Source organism: Dysidea avara, chromosome 7 (genome assembly GCF_963678975.1).
Source record: "Dysidea avara chromosome 7, odDysAvar1.4, whole genome shotgun sequence".
In the NCBI taxonomy this organism is placed as follows: Eukaryota; Metazoa; Porifera; class Demospongiae; order Dictyoceratida; family Dysideidae; genus Dysidea; species Dysidea avara.
This window is the reverse complement of record NC_089278.1, coordinates 23,371,471-23,389,469: the sequence shown is the minus strand read 5'-3', so window position 1 is coordinate 23,389,469 and position 17,999 is coordinate 23,371,471. Positions and strand designations below refer to the sequence as shown.

Below are 17,999 nucleotides of genomic sequence, written 5' to 3'. Positions count from 1 at the left end.
TTTTACAGCGAAGGTGTTTTTGAGGTAGTTTATTTATTTAATAAGGCCTTACAGCACAACTACTGAAGGTCTGTAGGACACCTGGTATATAGATAGCTACATGTGCATGGTGAAAACTAAAAGGTATCACATTAATGTGGGTCTGCTGGCTGGCCCTTTCAATGGATGAATTCATAATAACAAAAGTTGCCCCTAGTAACCTGAATTGTAGGGGTATATAGTAACATCTCCAAATTTTAAATGGATAGCATATATAGGTCATAAGATACAACATTTTAAAGTTTGTCATTTTTCCATGCATTGTCTATGAGAGGGGGCAACAGTTGCACCTTCTGGGCAATCACATAAATAATGTGTGGGAAAACAACAAATTTAATTAATGTCATTTCTCAATTTAACATTATTTGTAAGTGTGAATCTCACAATTGACCTCTCTAAATTTTAAAGCAATAGAGTATAATAGATCTTGAGATATGACATTTTGAATTTTTTGGTTTTCCCATACATTATCCATGTGATTGCCCAGAAGGAGCAACTGTTAATGTATGGGGAAACTGCAAACTTTAAAATGTGGCTACTTCATAACCTATATATGCTATCTTTTAAAAATTGGAGTTTGAAAATAATGTAAAATTCAGGTTGCTAGGGGCAACGGTTTAAACTCCTTATGAAATTCATATACCCAAGGTGACACTTATCAATTAAACTTTTTAATATTTAGGTTGCTTATAATTTCTAATCAATAAGCACCTCCTGTGAATAAGTCAGCAGAAGCAACAGCAGCATAGGGTAGTACTATAATAATTGCAGACAGCCCTTCGAAAGGACGGGCGGCTGCCTCCAAATAGTACGTACTGTCGTTATAGGTTACATTATTCACTCAGTCTGGTACTCTTGGTTATAGGATTATGCCTTATGGGTTTTTGGTGTTGCCGCAGGTGGCGCCAGTTATTTATTTTTATTCATCACAAGTATGGGGCGTGGCTATCCATTATCATATACTGCTTTTGAGCCATGTGGTGGCCAAGAATAATCGCTTTGAATGGAGTTGCTGGTGTCATTGATTTATTGTACACTGTAGAAGGTGCGTATTTTGTACCAGCTATTTATGACAAAGGATTGTCTATTATTTATGGATCCATGCTGCTGGCCTCAGTCCCATATTGGGTATTCTGTTTCAGAGTTATCTTGGGTCTGCTAGTGACCAGTGTAAGTGTTGCTGGGGGAAACATAGACCTTTTATACTAGCACTGACTATCTGTTGTATTTGTGGATTAGTACTATTCCCCTTTACTGAAGACATATCAGATCTGCTGGGTACATGGGTGGAACACAACTTACACTTCGATAATAGCGACAAATCTGGTTGACTGGTGTGGGAGCTCTCCAGGCACTATCCAGGGCTTACCTAGTTTGTACCTAGTTTAGTTAGCATAACTTCTGCCCCAGCTAAAAGATACACTGTGCCTGATGATGAACAAAGAAACATATCATCTGATGATCAGAGAAAAGCTACATGTACATGTAAAATTAATTGTTGGGATAACCTCATTTCTTCACTGGTAGGAAATTATCACTTTGCAAAGTACATGTCATTACCAATGTGGATATTAATGCTTGATTCTTTCTTTGGATTTCTAGGACTCTACAGTCAGACATTTTTCTTCACAGACTTTGTAGCAGAGACTGTTTACAATGGTGATGTTACTGCTCCAGAGAACTCAACAGCATATGAGAATTACACTGAAGGTGTAAGGATTGGCTCACTTGCATTTGGCATATCAGCACTATCTTCACTAATTATTTCCTTACTGCTAGGACCAATAATGAAGCTACTTGGAAGGAAACTAACTTTTGTAACTTCAAATGTAATATTAATGATACAAAGTGGTATCATGATATTTAACCGCAATGTCATCGTTTTGTTCCTACTGGCACCAGCTCAGTGGTGGATCTAGAAATTTTTCAGAGGGGGTTTCAGATGCAGCTTAGCTGTAAGTCGAAGACCAAAAAAAAAAAAGGTCACAAGCTGCTATTGAACACCGTAATGGTGATTTCAAGGGCAAAAGTATGAAGTTTCACCAGTAGAAAGTCCTAATATAATACACTATATAGCTATAACTCATGGTGATTTTATCACACGTCGTAGATGAATTAGGGGCGCGCACTATTTTCAGAGGGAGTTTCAGCTGAAACCATTGCAACCCCCCTATATCCGCCACTGCAGCTATTTATTACACTACTATCATTATGCTGACAGTGCCATTCATTTTAATATCTGAATATGAAACCAATTCAATGCTCTTACGAAAAGACTGGCCATATGCAGATAAGGATTTGGTTGGAAAAGCTTGTTCGGTGTTCATAATTGCTTTACTCTTGTCACAAACTATTGCACTACTGACTAATGGACCATTGAAAGATTTATACGGTGGTGCAGAGTCTGTGATGATTATTACATGTGCTCCTTCTTTTGTGGGTGCAGTCATTGCTTGCTTTGTAATAATTCCTCATCATGCCATAGCAAAAAAAGAAATTATTAAAGATGAAAGTGAAATTAGCTTAGATGCAACTGAATTGTAAACTGTAATATCACTTTATTGTGTATAAAGGTGAAAGCAGGTATAGATCGATAGTCATGCATGTGCTATATTCATAATAATATTTTAAGATGGTTACATGGATTTTAATATAGAAGGGTTGATGCATGGACACATCATACATAATGTTTTTTGTTTTTTTTACGGCATCAAATACATGATGGCTACATACAAAAATACATATATAACAGTCAAGTGTTAGTAACATGTCGCTGCAGGAATTGGAGAAGGGCAGACCATCCCTCAGTAACACCTCTTTCCCTCAAAGTCAATGGGATGGTGGCCCAAATAGAAGGAATCATACCCAGAAAACTGTTAATAAATAAATCCAATGAATTATATTTGACCAATCACCGCAATAAAAAAACTATCATCCATAACATGGTGGAAGGAGTAAGCGTGTGTGTGGGGTACAGTAGTAAGCCACTGTATAGTGTAACGTACAGTGGAAATTGAAACCTGACACTGAAATTGAAACTGACTTGATACTAAAATAACTTCATATAATATAAACTGCTACTAATAAGTATACCACTTTACAAACATGCACCACCTCTATAAGAACATCTTGTTATAGTGGCCACACATGTTGTTGATGCTAAACACACTGTAGCATTGCTACATTCTAATTTGAACACAGATAGCTATACACTGTATAAGCAAAATTGGTTGGGGGTCCCCATGGCCACTAGCTTGTTCTTACTAACATGAGTCCTGACACTGTACCCTTTATATGGACAACTGGTGTTACCATTGCTAGAGAATAATGCCAATTTCACTTAGTTAAAATACTTACTATACGTTTATTCATAAAATTCAATCTTAGAGGTTAAACTTGTGAAACTTTCTGTGGGATCACACACTATACTACATAACTGTATAATATAGTTGTATTGACCAGCAGCCAATTTTCGTAGCTCCTGCTATAGATGCCACTTAGTACAACCCCCCTCCCATAGCTTCATCCTTGTATAAGACAAACATATGGTAATATTTTACAAGGCCAAAAGTAGCTACACCATCATATATTGGAACCATGAGACAAACATACATGCAGTATGTGGTCATGAAGTAGCTATATTGGAACCTCCTTGTTAATTTCTTCACTTATAGTTACTACATAATAATTATATAGTCTTGTGTAACCATGCCGACTGCTATTTCTTGGGGTAGGGGAAAGATCCATAATAGCAATTTTGTGCAAGTCATTCCCCTTGGGAGTGTATAAACAGTGGAATGGAATTAAAATGGTGAAGTATATTTTGAAAAAAACAAAGTGCTATTACCTGAAAGTGAAGTATTAACACTCCTTTAGGCTTTGTATTTCACCATGCACAAAATAGTAGATTGATTATATGTATAATGTAATTATGTGGGGATGGCAAGAATGCCCCCTCCCCCTTCACTTTTCGCTTTTAGACTTTACTTGATCAATATGCTGAAGATTATAATGAACTTTTGTCTTAGCATAGTTATAATGGTACAAATACTCGTTAAACCCACTTATAATCATCTTTTCAAGTCATTAACACTGGATTTATGCTAAAGGGTATCCAACAAGGGCCCTGATCACTGGGATCAGCATTGGAGGTGCACAAGATTGAGATACTCTAATAGAGCAGTCACTTAACTACTCTAATAGAATATTCAGCAGATAATTAATAGTTGGTTCTGCTATGGAATTCTGTCTGCACCTAAAGATGTGTCTATACATGTACATACAATGAAGTGCATTGGTCTATTTTAAAAATAACTGATTATCTACTTGTACAGTCTTTACATAATGGCAATACTTAATTCAAGTATACACATGCCAATGAAATGCTCAATCTCATATCATTCAAATTTCAAAATCTTCCAGTTTCAATTACATGCACTATTATTCTAACATGCACCTGTTGTGCAATTGTGAGAGGGTGTTAGTTGTCTGAACCTATAGCTAGTTATGTACCTATCAATATTATTCCCCACCTCCCTCACCGGGCGTAAAATGGGAAATGGTGGGGATTTGACTTTTTGAAAAATCAAATTCTCCACCCATGGGGGAATGACTAGTGGTCAAATCTCCATATAGTATATGGCTGCAGTACACTTTAGGAACAGGTTAGGCCAGGCAAACTTGATTACTTGTTTCTCATCCACAAAAATTCAGATTTCCATGCGGGTGGGAGGTCATTATTCATTATTAAAGAAAATACTCCAAATTAAGTCTGTCTGTTCTTTATTATTAATTACTAGGCAGACATGCAGCACAGCTGGTTTGCCTAGGATGCAAAATCAACAAATAGTGCAGTGCACGTTACAATCAATAAGAGTATGTATGTTATAATTACTGATTGCAAACAAAAAGTTACAGTATGTGTGTGTTACATAATAAAAAGTTAGCTATAGTGCGTATGCTACAATTACTGTTACTATAAAGGTTAGCCAAAGCCTTTTAAGAACTAGTACTTATGCTCAGGTGTTACCACCGTTTCTGGCCATGGGATGCGAGTGACATTTGCTGTGCTGTAAAATGATAGTCAGCCTTCTTAGCATCTGAATGTGTCTAATAATAGCAATAATGAAATTAGAAGCGGTAGGATAAAAAGGGATGCGGGCGGAGATGAGAAACAATTAATCAAGTTTGCCCGGACTTAGTTCTTATGTTAGGCATTCCAGGCCGATTTTTAAATTTTGTAAAAATGGACCTTTTATATGCTCAATAGATAGAGTATTGATTGCCGATCTCAGAAATATATAGTTTGTTGAGTTGGAATTAGCTACTTTGGCATGCACAGTGCTTAAAAACTGAAAAAGGGTATATTTTTTCTCTGGGGCTCCCCATACATTAAAAAGGGGAAAATGGCACAATTGAATTAGGAAGCCATCTAGCAATCTGGACTGTTTTGAAACTGCAGTTGCTTCTAGCTGCAGGTTTGTACATGTAATGAGAGTAACTTGAGGTCTTATCGGATCTCAATGATCTTTGTATGCTTTGTGGTGAGCAAATATGTCAGTTTCACCTACTGCACACTTGTCAATAGAATGGTGTATACCCATAGACAAGTGGCTATGTCAAGTAAGAAAAACTAACATCAAGTTAACAGCTTATAAAGGTAAACAACTAAAGTGGAGGTGTCACAATGATGCAACAATACCTAAGGTGGAGTTGTGGTTTTCAATTATGGCATTGTTATGCCGACTTTGAACTTGAGTGGTTTATACTTTTGAGCTGATGACACAGCCATCAGAAAATTGCTCTGGAGCTGAAAATCGCTAACCCGAGCGAAGTAACTATGCACTTTAAAGTAAGCACCAGTGACTACCTTCCACCCGACAGTACGTTTTTTAAACTATTCTACATACATTTACTGCAAGGCTTGAAAAGATTAGGCCAATGAAACTTGATTACCAGTTTCTCGCTCAGATTTTTGAAAATTTGATGCGGGCGGGAGGTTATTATTCATTATTCATTATTTTCCAAAAGCACAACACACATCCCAAACATAAGATTTCTGCCAAAAGACAGTGAGATCTACATTGATTACTCTTGCATTAAATAGCTGAAATACGTTACTAGAATATTCAGCTATTTCTGTAACTCCTAAACAAGTGATTTTTCCATTAGAGTATGGCTGATTGCTCTATTAGAATAAAAGTGACTGTTCTATTAGAGTATTTCGATGTGAAATACCAATAATGAAATTCCATGCGGGTGTATCAAAAGCATGCGGGCGATGACGCGAAACTGCTAATCAAGTTTCATTGGCCTTACAAAACAGCACAAAACTTACTTATATGTAACGCGCACGACAAAACTAAGATTTTTATAATAATCAGCGTGTGGAAAAACTCCATAGCGACTTTCATCCTCATTGGAGCTCGGACTACGAGCAATCCCGAGTTAAACGAGTGTTGTTATTTTGTGCGAGATTTTGTGCCAGGGTTCTATTGGGAATATACGGAGACTTATTTTATTAAAAATTCTCGGATACTGGAATGCCGACTTATGTAGCTTGCAAGTTATTAAACAACCATCTCCTAGAATTTCGAACAGTCAAATGCCCCACTAATGGGGCAGAATTTCTGATAAAAATCAGGCCAAAATCCCCCATTAATCCCCTAGTAAGCCCAGGAGGGGGATTAATACTGATAGGTGCATTATGGGTTTGGCGCCGCCCTCCCTTTAGTAAGGGTGGGCGGCGCCAGACTAGTGAGCAACAAGAAGCTCATCACAAATACAGAACGTGGCTATCGGCTATCATGCCTACTTTTGAGCCATGTGGTGGCCCAGAATTATCGCTTTGAATGGAGTCGCTGGCGTTATTGATTTATTGTACGCTGTAGAAGGTGCGTATTTTGTACCAGCTATTTATGGCAAGGGGTTATCCACTATTTATGGATCCATGTTGCTGTCCGTCAGTCCCATATTGGGTATTCTGTTTCAAAATTACCTTGGGTCTGCTAGTGACCGGTGCAAGTGTCGTTGGGGGAAACGTAGACCTTTTATACTAGCAATGACTATCTGTTGTATTTGTGGATTAGTACTATTCCCCTTTACTGAAGACATATCAGACCTTCTGAGTAGAGCACAGCTTACGGTTCTCATTGTGTTAACAGTAGTAGCGACAACTCTGGTTGACTTTGGTGTGGGAGCTCTCCCGGCAGGCACCATCCAGGGCTTACCTATTAGATGTCCTACCCGAAGAACACACAAAAATTGGTAATGTAATATGCTCCGTGTGGATATCAATAGGGGCAACAGTTGGATTTGCTTTTGGTGCAATAAACTGGTCATCTGATTTTAATACACAAATTAAAGTAGTGTGTGGCATATCACTGGTGATCACTGTAATCTGTGTTACCCTAACACTGTTCAGTGTTAAAGAGCAAAATTCATTAGCAAAGGTGGCGGCAGTAGAAGATTTACGATCATGTGGATCACCGACATCCGCTAAAGGAGACATTGAGATAAACAGAATCACTACTATAGCAGACATACATGGAGATGCAGTACTAAATATGAATAGAGACAGAGAAACAGCTAGTACCGATATCATCATTCGAACTGAGTGTGCCAAAAGAATGAGGCGTGTGTCTGTAAGTTTAGTTAGCGAAAATGCTGCCCCATCTAAAAGATACACCGTGCCTGATGATGAACAAAGAAACATATCATCTGATGATCAGAGAAAAGCTACGTGTACATGTAAAGTTAATTGCTGGGATAACCTCATTTCTTCACTGGTAGGAAATTATCACTTTGCAAAGTACATGTCATTACCAATGTGGATATTAATGCTTGATTCTTTCTTTGGATTTCTAGGACTCTACAGTCAGACATTTTTCTTCACAGACTTTGTAGCAGAGACTGTTTACAATGGTGATGTTACTGCTCCAGAGAACTCAACAGCATATGAGAATTACACTGAAGGTGTAAGGATTGGCTCACTTGCATTTGGCATATCAGCACTATCTTCACTAATTATTTCCTTACTGCTAGGACCAATAATGAAGCTACTTGGAAGGAGACTAACTTTTGTAACTTCAAATGTAATATTAATGATACAAAGTGGTATCATGATATTTAACTGCAATGTCATCGTTTTGTTCCTATTGGCACCAGCTATTTATTACACTACTATCATTATGCTGACAGTGCCATTCATTTTAATATCTGAATATGAAACCAATTCAATGCTCTTACGAAAAGACTGGCCATATGCAGATAAGGATTTGGTTGGAAAAGCTTGTTCGGTGTTCATAATTGCTTTACTCTTGTCACAAACTATTGCACTACTGACTAATGGACCATTGAAAGATTTATACGGTGGTGCAGAGTCTGTGATGATTATTACATGTGCTTCTTCTTTTGTGGGTGCAGTCATCGCTTGCTTTGTAATAATTCCTCGTCATGCCATAGCAAAAAATGAAATTATTAAAGATGAAAGTGAAATTAGCTTAGATGCAACTGAATTGTGAACACTGTAATATCACTTTATTGTGTATAAAGGTGAAAGCAGGTATAGATAGTCATGCATGTGCTATATTCATAATAATATTTTAAGATGATCGTATAGATTTTAATATAGAAGGGTTGATGCATGGACACATCATGCATAATGTTTTTTTTTACGGCATCAAATACATGATGGCTACATACAAAAATACATGTATAACAGTCAAGTGTTAGTATAACATGTCGCTGCAGGAATTGGTGAAGGGCAGACCATCCCTCAGTAACACCTCTTTCTCTCAAAGTCAATGGGATGGTGGCCCAAATAGAAGGAATCATACCCAGAAAACTGTTAATAAATAAATCCAATGAATTATATTTGACCAATCGCTGCAATAAAAAACTGTCATCCATAACATGGCAGAAGGAGTAAGTGTGTGTGTGAGGCACAGTAGCAAGCCACTATATGATGTAACTTGTTCAGTGGAAATTGAAACCTGACACTCAAATTGAAACCTATACTGAAATTGAAACTTGATACTAAAATAACTTGCTACTAATAATTATACCACTTTACAAACATGCACCACCTCTATAATTAAGAACATCTTGTTATAGTGGCCACACATGTTGTTGATGCTAAACACACTGTAGCATTGCTACATTCTAATTTGAACACAGATAGCTATACTGTATAAGCAAAACTGGTTGGGGCCCCCATGGCCACTAGCTATAGCTTGTTCTTACTAACATGAGTCCTGATACAGGGGCTTGCAACATTGGAGAGTGAAAAGCATAGAGCGTGGTATGGCTTCTTACATGTGAACTAGCCAGCCACAAACATGTATAGTTCACTCCCATTATGGTGGTTGTTTACTGTTATCATTCCTAATATGGACTATAGAACAACATCTTTGGTCAATTAAAGAAGCCATATGACGCTTTTGGAATTTTGCTTTCTGTGTTGCAAGAAGTGATAAATCCCCTGTACTATGCCCTTTATATGGACACCTTGTGTTACCATTGCTAGAGAATAATGCTAATTTCACTTAGTTAAAATACTTACGTTTATTCATGAAATTCAATCAAAATTCAATCTCAGAAGTTAAATTTGTGAAATTTTCTGTGGGATCACACACTATACTATAGCTGTATATATAGTTGTATTAACCAGCAGCCGATTTTCATATATAGTTCCTGCTATATAGATGCCGCTTAGCACAACCCCCCTTCCCCCATAGATCCGTCCTTGCAAACATACAGTATCATTTTATGAAGCCATGAAGCAGCTACACCATACATATATTGGAACCGGCTCCCTTGTATGAGACAAACATATGAGGTCATGAAGTAGCTATATTAGAACCTCCGTGTTAATTTCTTCATTTATAGTTACTACATCATGATTATATAATCTTGTATAACCATGCCGACTACTATTTCTTGTAATTGGGGTAGGGGAAAAGATCCATAATAGCAATTTTGTGCAAGTCATTCCCCTGGGGAGTGTATAAACAGTGGAATGGGATTAAAATGGTGAAATATATAGTGGAATAGTTGTTTTTAAAAAACAAAGTGTTATTACCTGAAAATGAAGTCTTTAGGCTTTCATGCACACAATAGCAGATTGATTATATTAAATGCATAATATAATTATGTGGGGATGGCAAGAATGCCTCCCATGTAGCTTCTGTACCAAAAAGGGAATACCAAGTTAGCAGCTTAGCTCATTATGTGCATTGTAACAGCAAGACATATAGCTACTTTGTAGTTATTATATAATTTGTAGACTTGCAATTTGACAACAAAAAGTGTCAGGGGAGCTACTAGCACCCAGTCCTGTGGTTAGAGTGAAAGGTTCTGTTATACCGAATACCATTAATTTTATAGTTCATTAAGTGTAATCAACAATACCATTCAAAGGTCTCACTTAATAGTAATAAATGATTTTGCAATGACTGTACTATTAGAGTTATAGGCTGCTCTATAGTTAGTTTATGTTCACCTGAGCCCTCATTTCTTGTTAATAACTCTTGTTGTATGGGTCAGCTACCCAAACAGCTGACCATGTATTCACCTTTTTGATACCACCATATTTGCTCAGGTGAACACAAACTGACTATACTAGTTAAGCCAGAGCAGAGGATGATGTTAAATCCACCCGATATAGTGATAAAGCTAGCAAATGTGCATGTACATGTAGCTCCTCTGTATACATGTTTCCATACACCTTGGGGGAGCATTTGCTCCTTATGCTACATCCTGATCTGCCTCTGAGCATGCTCTAAGTATACAGGTATACGTATAACTCTGACATGGAGCACTTTGTGCAGAACTTGCTAATTAAATTTGCCATATACTTAACAAAGGAGAAGATGGTGTGATCATATTTAGTAAGCAAATTTCTAAATCTATAATGACCTCTTAATCCTTCTGTAACATACACATCAACACTCTCACAGGAGTCTTGATTAATAAGCCTAGAGTCCACTATACAAATTAATTCTTTACACTAATAAGAAGTCACTAATATAGATGACTTCGTAAACAAACTCATGAAATACACTACCACAGCTTTTCTGGGATCTTGTAATAATGATATTCAAGTGCTTTATCTGGGGCCATGCATGGTCATGAAGTATATACCTTGAAACCTATTTGACATGTTCACTGTAATGAGGTGGCCTAACCATAGAGTTGCGTTGTCTTTATAAAAGAGGTGACTACTGAGTTTTGACTAATCCCTACTTTAGTTTCTCAATTCCATATTGCCTTTTTTCCCCTTTAGTGAGAATCACAATGATGCATCGATGCTAACTCTTGTCTGACTGGTAACATAATCCATGTCAATGTGTACTATTATAGAAGACAGACAGGTGCATTAGTAGCATCATGTGCACAGTGCTTGTAACATTGTTAGCAGTAGGCAGATCATCATTTATTCAAACTACACTAAGGTTTTAGTGTAGCTTTAGTGAATAATGTGCAAGTTGTCTCAAGATGAATTCTAATATACTTCAGTGGCTAAGTCTGGCTATGAAAGAAAAACTTGAGTCCAGTAGTCTAGTAATCCAGTCCAGTGAATGGATACACACCATCACTCAGTTAGTGAAAGTTTGCTAAGTCACACAAGATTTATGGCATACATATTCAGTGAGAACAATCAACACTGAAAATTAAATACAACACAGTAAATGACAGTCACCATTGTTCACAATGAATACTCAGGTCACATATAGTCACAACTCTTCATTATACAGCAATAGTTCTATTGTGATAAACATGAATGACAGACCTACATAAAATACATACTCTCAATCATATTCAGTAGTCTTAAATGCCATAAACGATGCATTAAATGCAAATGCACGTTATCACTTGTAGTACATCTGGTGGTATGGAACATACCCTTAGTAGCTAAGTGTCATAACTCTGTTATTTCTTCCTTGATTTTTGGTAGTTTGACGGAATTCTTATTACTGGTTTCCGTAGGAGGAATTGTTACAAAGCAAGCGATGACTGCACCCACAAAAGAAGAAGCACATGTAATAATCATCACAGACTCTGCACCACCATATAAATCTTGTAATGGTCCATTAGTCAGTAGTGCAATAGTTTGTGACAAGAGTAAAGCTGTGATGAGAACAGAACAAGCTCTTCCGATTAAATTCTTATCTGCATATGGCCAAACCTTTCTCAACAGTATTGATTTGGTTTCGTACTGAGATATTAAAATAAATGGAACAATTGTCAGTAGTACACTATTACACAGCATAGTTGCTGATAGGAGGAACAACACTATAACATTACGATTAAAAATCATGATACCACTTTGCATCATTACTACTACATAAGAAGCTACAAAGGTTGGTCTTGTTCCGATCAACTTCATTGTTGGTCCCAACAACATTGAAGTGATTAACGATGAAAGTGATGCTACGCCAAATGCAAGTGAGCCAATTCTGACACCCTTGATGTATTCATTGTAAGCTGTTGAGTTCTCTGGTGCTGTAATATCACCATTGTATATGGTATCTGCTACATAGTCTGTGAAGAAAAAGGTCTCACTAAATATTGCTAGAAATCCAAAGAAGTAGGCAAATGTTAATATCCACATTGGCGAGGACATATATTTAGTGAAACGATAATTTCCTACTAGTGAGCTAGTAAAGTTACTAATGCAATCACATCCACAATTTTTCTGATCATCAAATACGACATCTGTAACATACTCTCCATTTGGCAATATGGTCAAGTCATCTATCGACAAGTATTTCATCATATGGGCACACTGTCCTTGAATTTTAGCACCATTACAAGCAGCTTCTCTGTCATCACTTGCAATTGATACATCACAAGAACATCTATCGTTATTATCATCATTTGTACGTTCCATTATATCAATGTCGCCATTATCTGATGAGGGAGGTTTACATGATGCATCAGTAGTCTCTTTTACTGTTACCTTCACTTGTGGGTTTTGTTCATCAACACTGAACAGTGTTAGGGTAACACAGATTACAGTGATCACCAGTGATATACCACACACTATTTTAACTTGCGTACTAAAATCAGATGACCAGTTTATAGCACCAAAAGCAAATCCTATTGTAGCCCCTACTGATACCCATACGGAGTATAATATGTTGCCAAATTTAGTGTGCTTTTGCGGTAGGACATCTAACAGGTAAGCCCTGGATGGAACTTGTAGAGCACCTGCACCAAAGTCAACCAGAGTTGTTGCTATTACTGTTAACACAATAAGAACAGGAAGCCTTGCTCCACCCAGCAGATCTGATACGTCTTCAGTAAAGGGGAATAGTACTAATCCACAAATACAACAAATAGTCAGTGCTAGTATAAAAGGTCTACGTTTCCCCCAGCGACACTTACACTGGTCACTAGCAGACCCAAGGTAACTCTGAAACAGAATACCCAATACGGGACTAAGGGATAGCAACATGGATCCATAAAAGGTGGATAATCCTTTATCATAAATAGCTGGTACAAAATACGCACCTTCTACAGCATAGAGGAAGTCTATCATGCCAGAAACGCCAGTCAAAGCGATTATTTTTAGCCGCCACCACATCTCCAACCTCCTGTAGGCGCTTAATATAAATTGGCGGGCACGTGATTTAGCCAGACCCCTTTTGTGTGTGGTTTTGGGGCCCACCCATACGCGGGCCATACGCATAAAGAAGTGGTCTGTTTATGCGAGAGCACTAGGGCTATGATGGCGAGTAGTGGAAGTGGTTACGCTTATACGTTTGTTATCACGCCTCCTGGAGCACTGTTGTGCCAAATATGTCAACTGGTAGCTCGCGAACCACAATTGTCTGTTTGTTGCGGCAACAATTTCTGCAAGTTGTGTCTGGAGAAGAGAATAAGCGAAGAAGGAGGGTGTCCATCCTGTGATGATAGCGACGTCTTTTTTACAACCTTTCCGAACAAGTTATCAGATCGCGAAATTAAGAAGTTGCTTATTCTGTGTCAGAACAAGGACAAAGGCTGCAAATGGCGAGATGAGTTAGAGAAGACAGAAGATCACTTACGCTTGTGTGAATTTGAAGATGTGCAGTGCCCAGGTGGTTGTGAGATGCTTGTTCAGAGACAAAACGTAACCACCCACCTTCAAAATGAGTGTTTGCATCGTCAAGTGAACTGTGAACATTGCCACGTGACTGGAGAGTATGGATGGATCATAGGGCAACATAGGGACACGTGCGCCAAGTTACCGTTAGCCTGTCCCAATGAGTGTGGCCTTACAGATATCACTAGGAGTGAGTTGAAACAGCACCTGAGGAAATGTCCATTGCAAAAGGTTTACTGTCGGTTTCGTACTATGGGATGTGAAGCCATGATCCTGAGTGGCAGTCAAGGCGAGCATGATGACACTTGCATGAAAGAACATTTCCAGCTGATGAGAAATGAACTTGTGAAGACCAAAGAAGAATTAATAGATCTCAAGTTACAAGTTGGGGAAGGGAGGTTTTATAAATCTTGGGATGACAAACCGAAGGAGGTTGAGCTTGCATCGAAACACCAGAAGAAAAATGAACCACTTTTCCCACTTGAGGATGATCTATTACATCAAAATGAAGTTCAACACTTACAAGACCTTAATGCTAAACTGCATGGGAAGCTTGATGTGGTTACCACTGAGTTACATAGAACGCAAGAGGAGTTTGCCCATTGGAAAATGATGAATGGCTCGTTCCTAAGCAAACTATTAAGTACTCTGGATTGGGAAACACGGCTGGAATTATCAAGCTCACTAACAAGTCAAACTGAACTGGTAGCTCCAGTAATAATGAAGATAACCAACGTCTCTCATAAAAAAGATCACCGTACTGTTTATAAGAGTCCAATCTTTCTCACGCATGAGAATGGCTACAGGGTCTATGTTCATATTATTCCTGGAGGGAAAGGCTATAGAGTCACTCAATTTTCTGTCCATATTAAATTAATCAAAGATTTGCAGCATGGTAGTAAAGAAATGCAGAGTGTAAGTCCAAAGTATATGTGGTGTTTGTATGTTCATATAATGTACATGTAGGAAATAATTAAAAGCGTGCACATCACGAAAAACAGTGCATACTTCAATAATGGGGATGTAGCATACCAACCCAAAGGAAATTTTACTGTTTCACTTCTGAACCAACTTAGCAATTCGAAACATTGTCGTACCAGTTTGAAGTATGACAATGTAAAAGGAGCAGAAACTGTGGACCAAGGAGTAAGTGTACTGCACAATTGATTGTAGTTTGGTTTACCTGCATAATATATGTAGGATGCAGATGAGTGCCAGTACGTCATGAATGATTGTGCGTACTTTGAAGTGTGTTACACTCAAGTGGATGAGTGGGACTAAACTGTGGAGACTCTTCTTTAGATTCTAACTGTTTGCACTTTTCTGAAAGCCTATGAGTTGTTTTCATATATTCTGTCACGAATGGTATGTGTGCACAATATACTAATTACCCCATAGATTTAGTCTCATCCTTAGAGGGTACATTTATAATCTCTAATCCAAAATTGATACCTGAGTGTGGAAAATGAGACTACCCTATACTCCTATATATCATCAGTGCAAAAAAGTGAAACTTCTGTCTCCCTATATGTAACAATCTATACTGGCATAGACTCATCATATTATGCTAGAAATGATCTGCTATTCTAGGACAAATTATTAGAAGATAACCAGCATTGTATGCTGACTCCATTACTCCCAATCACAAACAAAATTGGCCAATGCATCATGGCATTAAGACTCGATCAGCCCTATGTATGTATATTGCAGTAGCAGCTGCACACATACTGCTCAGTGTAATCTGTTGTTGCTCAAAAGTGATTATTGTATTATACGTGGTAGGACATTGATAAAGTGTTATATATTGGTATAGCAAACAGTGTCGGGTTATATAGAGGTATTCTTCATTACACTGCATGCTATTAAAATCATGTGTAACAATACCCCTCAGTAAAGTAGCATACTGTAGTTTGAGAACATAAAGCTCAACTATGAGTATAATTATATATAGATGTGGTGCTACATGACCATATCAGTCATAATCAAAATGAGTTTAAAAGAAATATTGTACACACACTCACAGAGTCAATTAAGAAAAGATCACGTTCCTTAAGTGTTTTGTCATTTTGTTAGCTACTTGGTGGGAACATTTTCAAACCAGAACAGCTCACGATGTATCAGTGCCCTTAAGTGGATGTTTACATTGTCATTTGGCTCTGGTGGAAGTTCTGGAGTCTCATCTTTAGATTTTTTGTAGCCTCCCTGTACAACAGTGTCTGATAAGATCTCACTTTCTGAGCGTATAAAGCAACCAGTTCTGCAGCGGTCACCAGGCTTCTTCTCTTCAAGAGTGAATTGGTAATATTTATCCATGGGCATGGGAAGAGGTCGTCCCAATACTATGTTGGTAGGCAACTTGACAACTTTGATACGAAAAGCCTTTTCATATGCATCAATTGGAACTTCTGTAGCTTGTAGAACTCTATCTGTGGTTGGGTAGCTGCAGATGATAAATTTCTCTCCCATTGATGGCGTCCTCACTAAGCACCAGTGTTGTTCTGTAGACTGGGCACGGATCAGTCTAATGGTCTGTGAGTCCGTCTGTGTATCATTAGCAATGGTAATGTAGAGGGGCTGTGAAGTGCTCCCTTGAGCACATTCTATACGACCAACAACAGTGAGCTTGCTAACATTCTCCATTACTGTGTCTTGGTTCAGTTGATTTGTGCTGATTTAGCTTCAAACTCAGTAATTTGATGACCACTACATTCTCTCTGTGACTCCTTTTATAAGGTGACCTATAAGATATTTCAGTGTTGTTGCCTTAGAAATACAAGGATGTGCAACAGCAAACTAATCAACTATTTCAGCTGTCAGTGGTACATTAAACCAATACAACACCTGTAATAATTGCAATTTGTTTTGCAAAAATCCAAGGGTACTGTTCTATTGCAACAGAAATAAAATTAGTGCAATCACTTCAAAGAAACAGCACTATTTAATATTATACACAATCCAGTCTCAAATCAAGAGGTATGTGGTTTGATTCCCACTTTTTTTTCTTGTAAGACCATACTTTTATGATCTTCCCGTTTCTCTAAGTGTTTAAAAACTGCTTTGTAGCTACTATTAATTCAGTCATACAAGTGTAGTACCATAGTTGGTGCTTTATTGACTGCAATCCTACAACTTGCAATTGATAACTGTACACATTTAGTCTGTAAACCCTGCTACCAGAGATCTATACTCTGGTCAGTCCCCCCACCACCACCATCAACAACTGCATTATGAACTCTTGATAGCTATATGTGCATGTGACAATAGAAGCCATGTATAATATGTTTACTTAGAGTCTAAGACATTTAACCTATATAGCAGCTGGTAATTTAGCTAAAAAAATTTACAACAAAATAATTATTATAATATTATTGCTGTGTCATCACTTGAACAACATGCCTGAACAATATTGTGGGGCTTCTTGTTGCACAGTTTGAGGTCATTGTAATAGCTGGACATGATGCATATGAATTCAAAGAATGCAGGAAAATCACATCCATTACAGGCACTGATCCAAGGCCCAGGTTTCAAGTTTAAAGGGTCTCCATTGTCATAGCTAACAGATGTATATTTTAGATTGGGGTCAGTGGATTGTGTAGGATACAAGTGAATTACATACAAACTAGCATGCATGCCTTGCAACTCCACAAATGTATTATAAGATAGCTAAACAAACCATAGATGGCACATAGAAGTTGGCGTGCAAAGTACCCAGCCCTAAGGAAGGATATACTATCTAGTACAATGCTATGGTATTGTGAACAGGATTCACAGGCTGTGCCTTTTACTGATTATTAATTCTAACACTGGTACACCTGTGTGTAACACCCATGCACTTGAGTGCATACTATACACATTCCTCTGTTGTGTATAT

General features: G+C 37.8%; 2 protein-coding genes and 2 pseudogenes across 2 annotated transcripts; 3 read left to right on the top strand and 1 right to left on the bottom strand.

Annotated features, from left to right (window-relative positions):
• The first annotated feature begins 1,014 nt into the window (after positions 1–1,014).
• Positions 1,015–2,678, top strand: LOC136261106 (membrane-associated transporter protein-like; annotated as a pseudogene).
• A 3,848-nt stretch (positions 2,679–6,526) lies between these two features.
• On the top strand, positions 6,527–8,647 carry LOC136261278 (membrane-associated transporter protein-like; annotated as a pseudogene).
• Positions 8,648–10,981: 2,334 nt separating this feature from the next.
• Positions 10,982–13,647, bottom strand: LOC136260435 (membrane-associated transporter protein-like). The gene has a single exon (XM_066054158.1). It carries the CDS (start codon positions 13,625–13,627, stop codon positions 11,960–11,962), a length of 1,668 nt encoding a protein of 555 aa, XP_065910230.1. The 5' UTR covers positions 13,628–13,647; the 3' UTR covers positions 10,982–11,959.
• A 31-nt stretch (positions 13,648–13,678) lies between these two features.
• Positions 13,679–15,487, top strand: LOC136260434 (TNF receptor-associated factor 3-like). The gene is made up of 3 exons (XM_066054157.1): positions 13,679–15,043; positions 15,095–15,274; positions 15,329–15,487. The coding sequence occupies exons 1-3, from the start codon at positions 13,769–13,771 to the stop codon at positions 15,407–15,409; spliced, it is 1,536 nt and encodes a 511-aa protein (XP_065910229.1). The 5' UTR covers positions 13,679–13,768; the 3' UTR covers positions 15,410–15,487.
• Positions 15,488–17,999: the final 2,512 nt, after the last annotated feature.

Excerpts from the sequence above, each read along its gene's own strand:
- LOC136260435 (XM_066054158.1), bottom strand. The coding sequence starts at position 13,627 with ATGTGGTGGCGGCTAAAAATAATCGCTTTGACTGGCGTTTCTGGCATG.
- LOC136260434 (XM_066054157.1), top strand. The coding sequence starts at position 13,769 with ATGATGGCGAGTAGTGGAAGTGGTTACGCTTATACGTTTGTTATCACG. Across the intron at positions 15,044-15,094 it reads GTAGTAAAGAAATGCAGAGT|GAAATAATTAAAAGCGTGCA; the intron begins GTAAGTCCAAAG and ends ATGTACATGTAG. Across the intron at positions 15,275-15,328 it reads CAGAAACTGTGGACCAAGGA|GATGCAGATGAGTGCCAGTA; the intron begins GTAAGTGTACTG and ends TAATATATGTAG.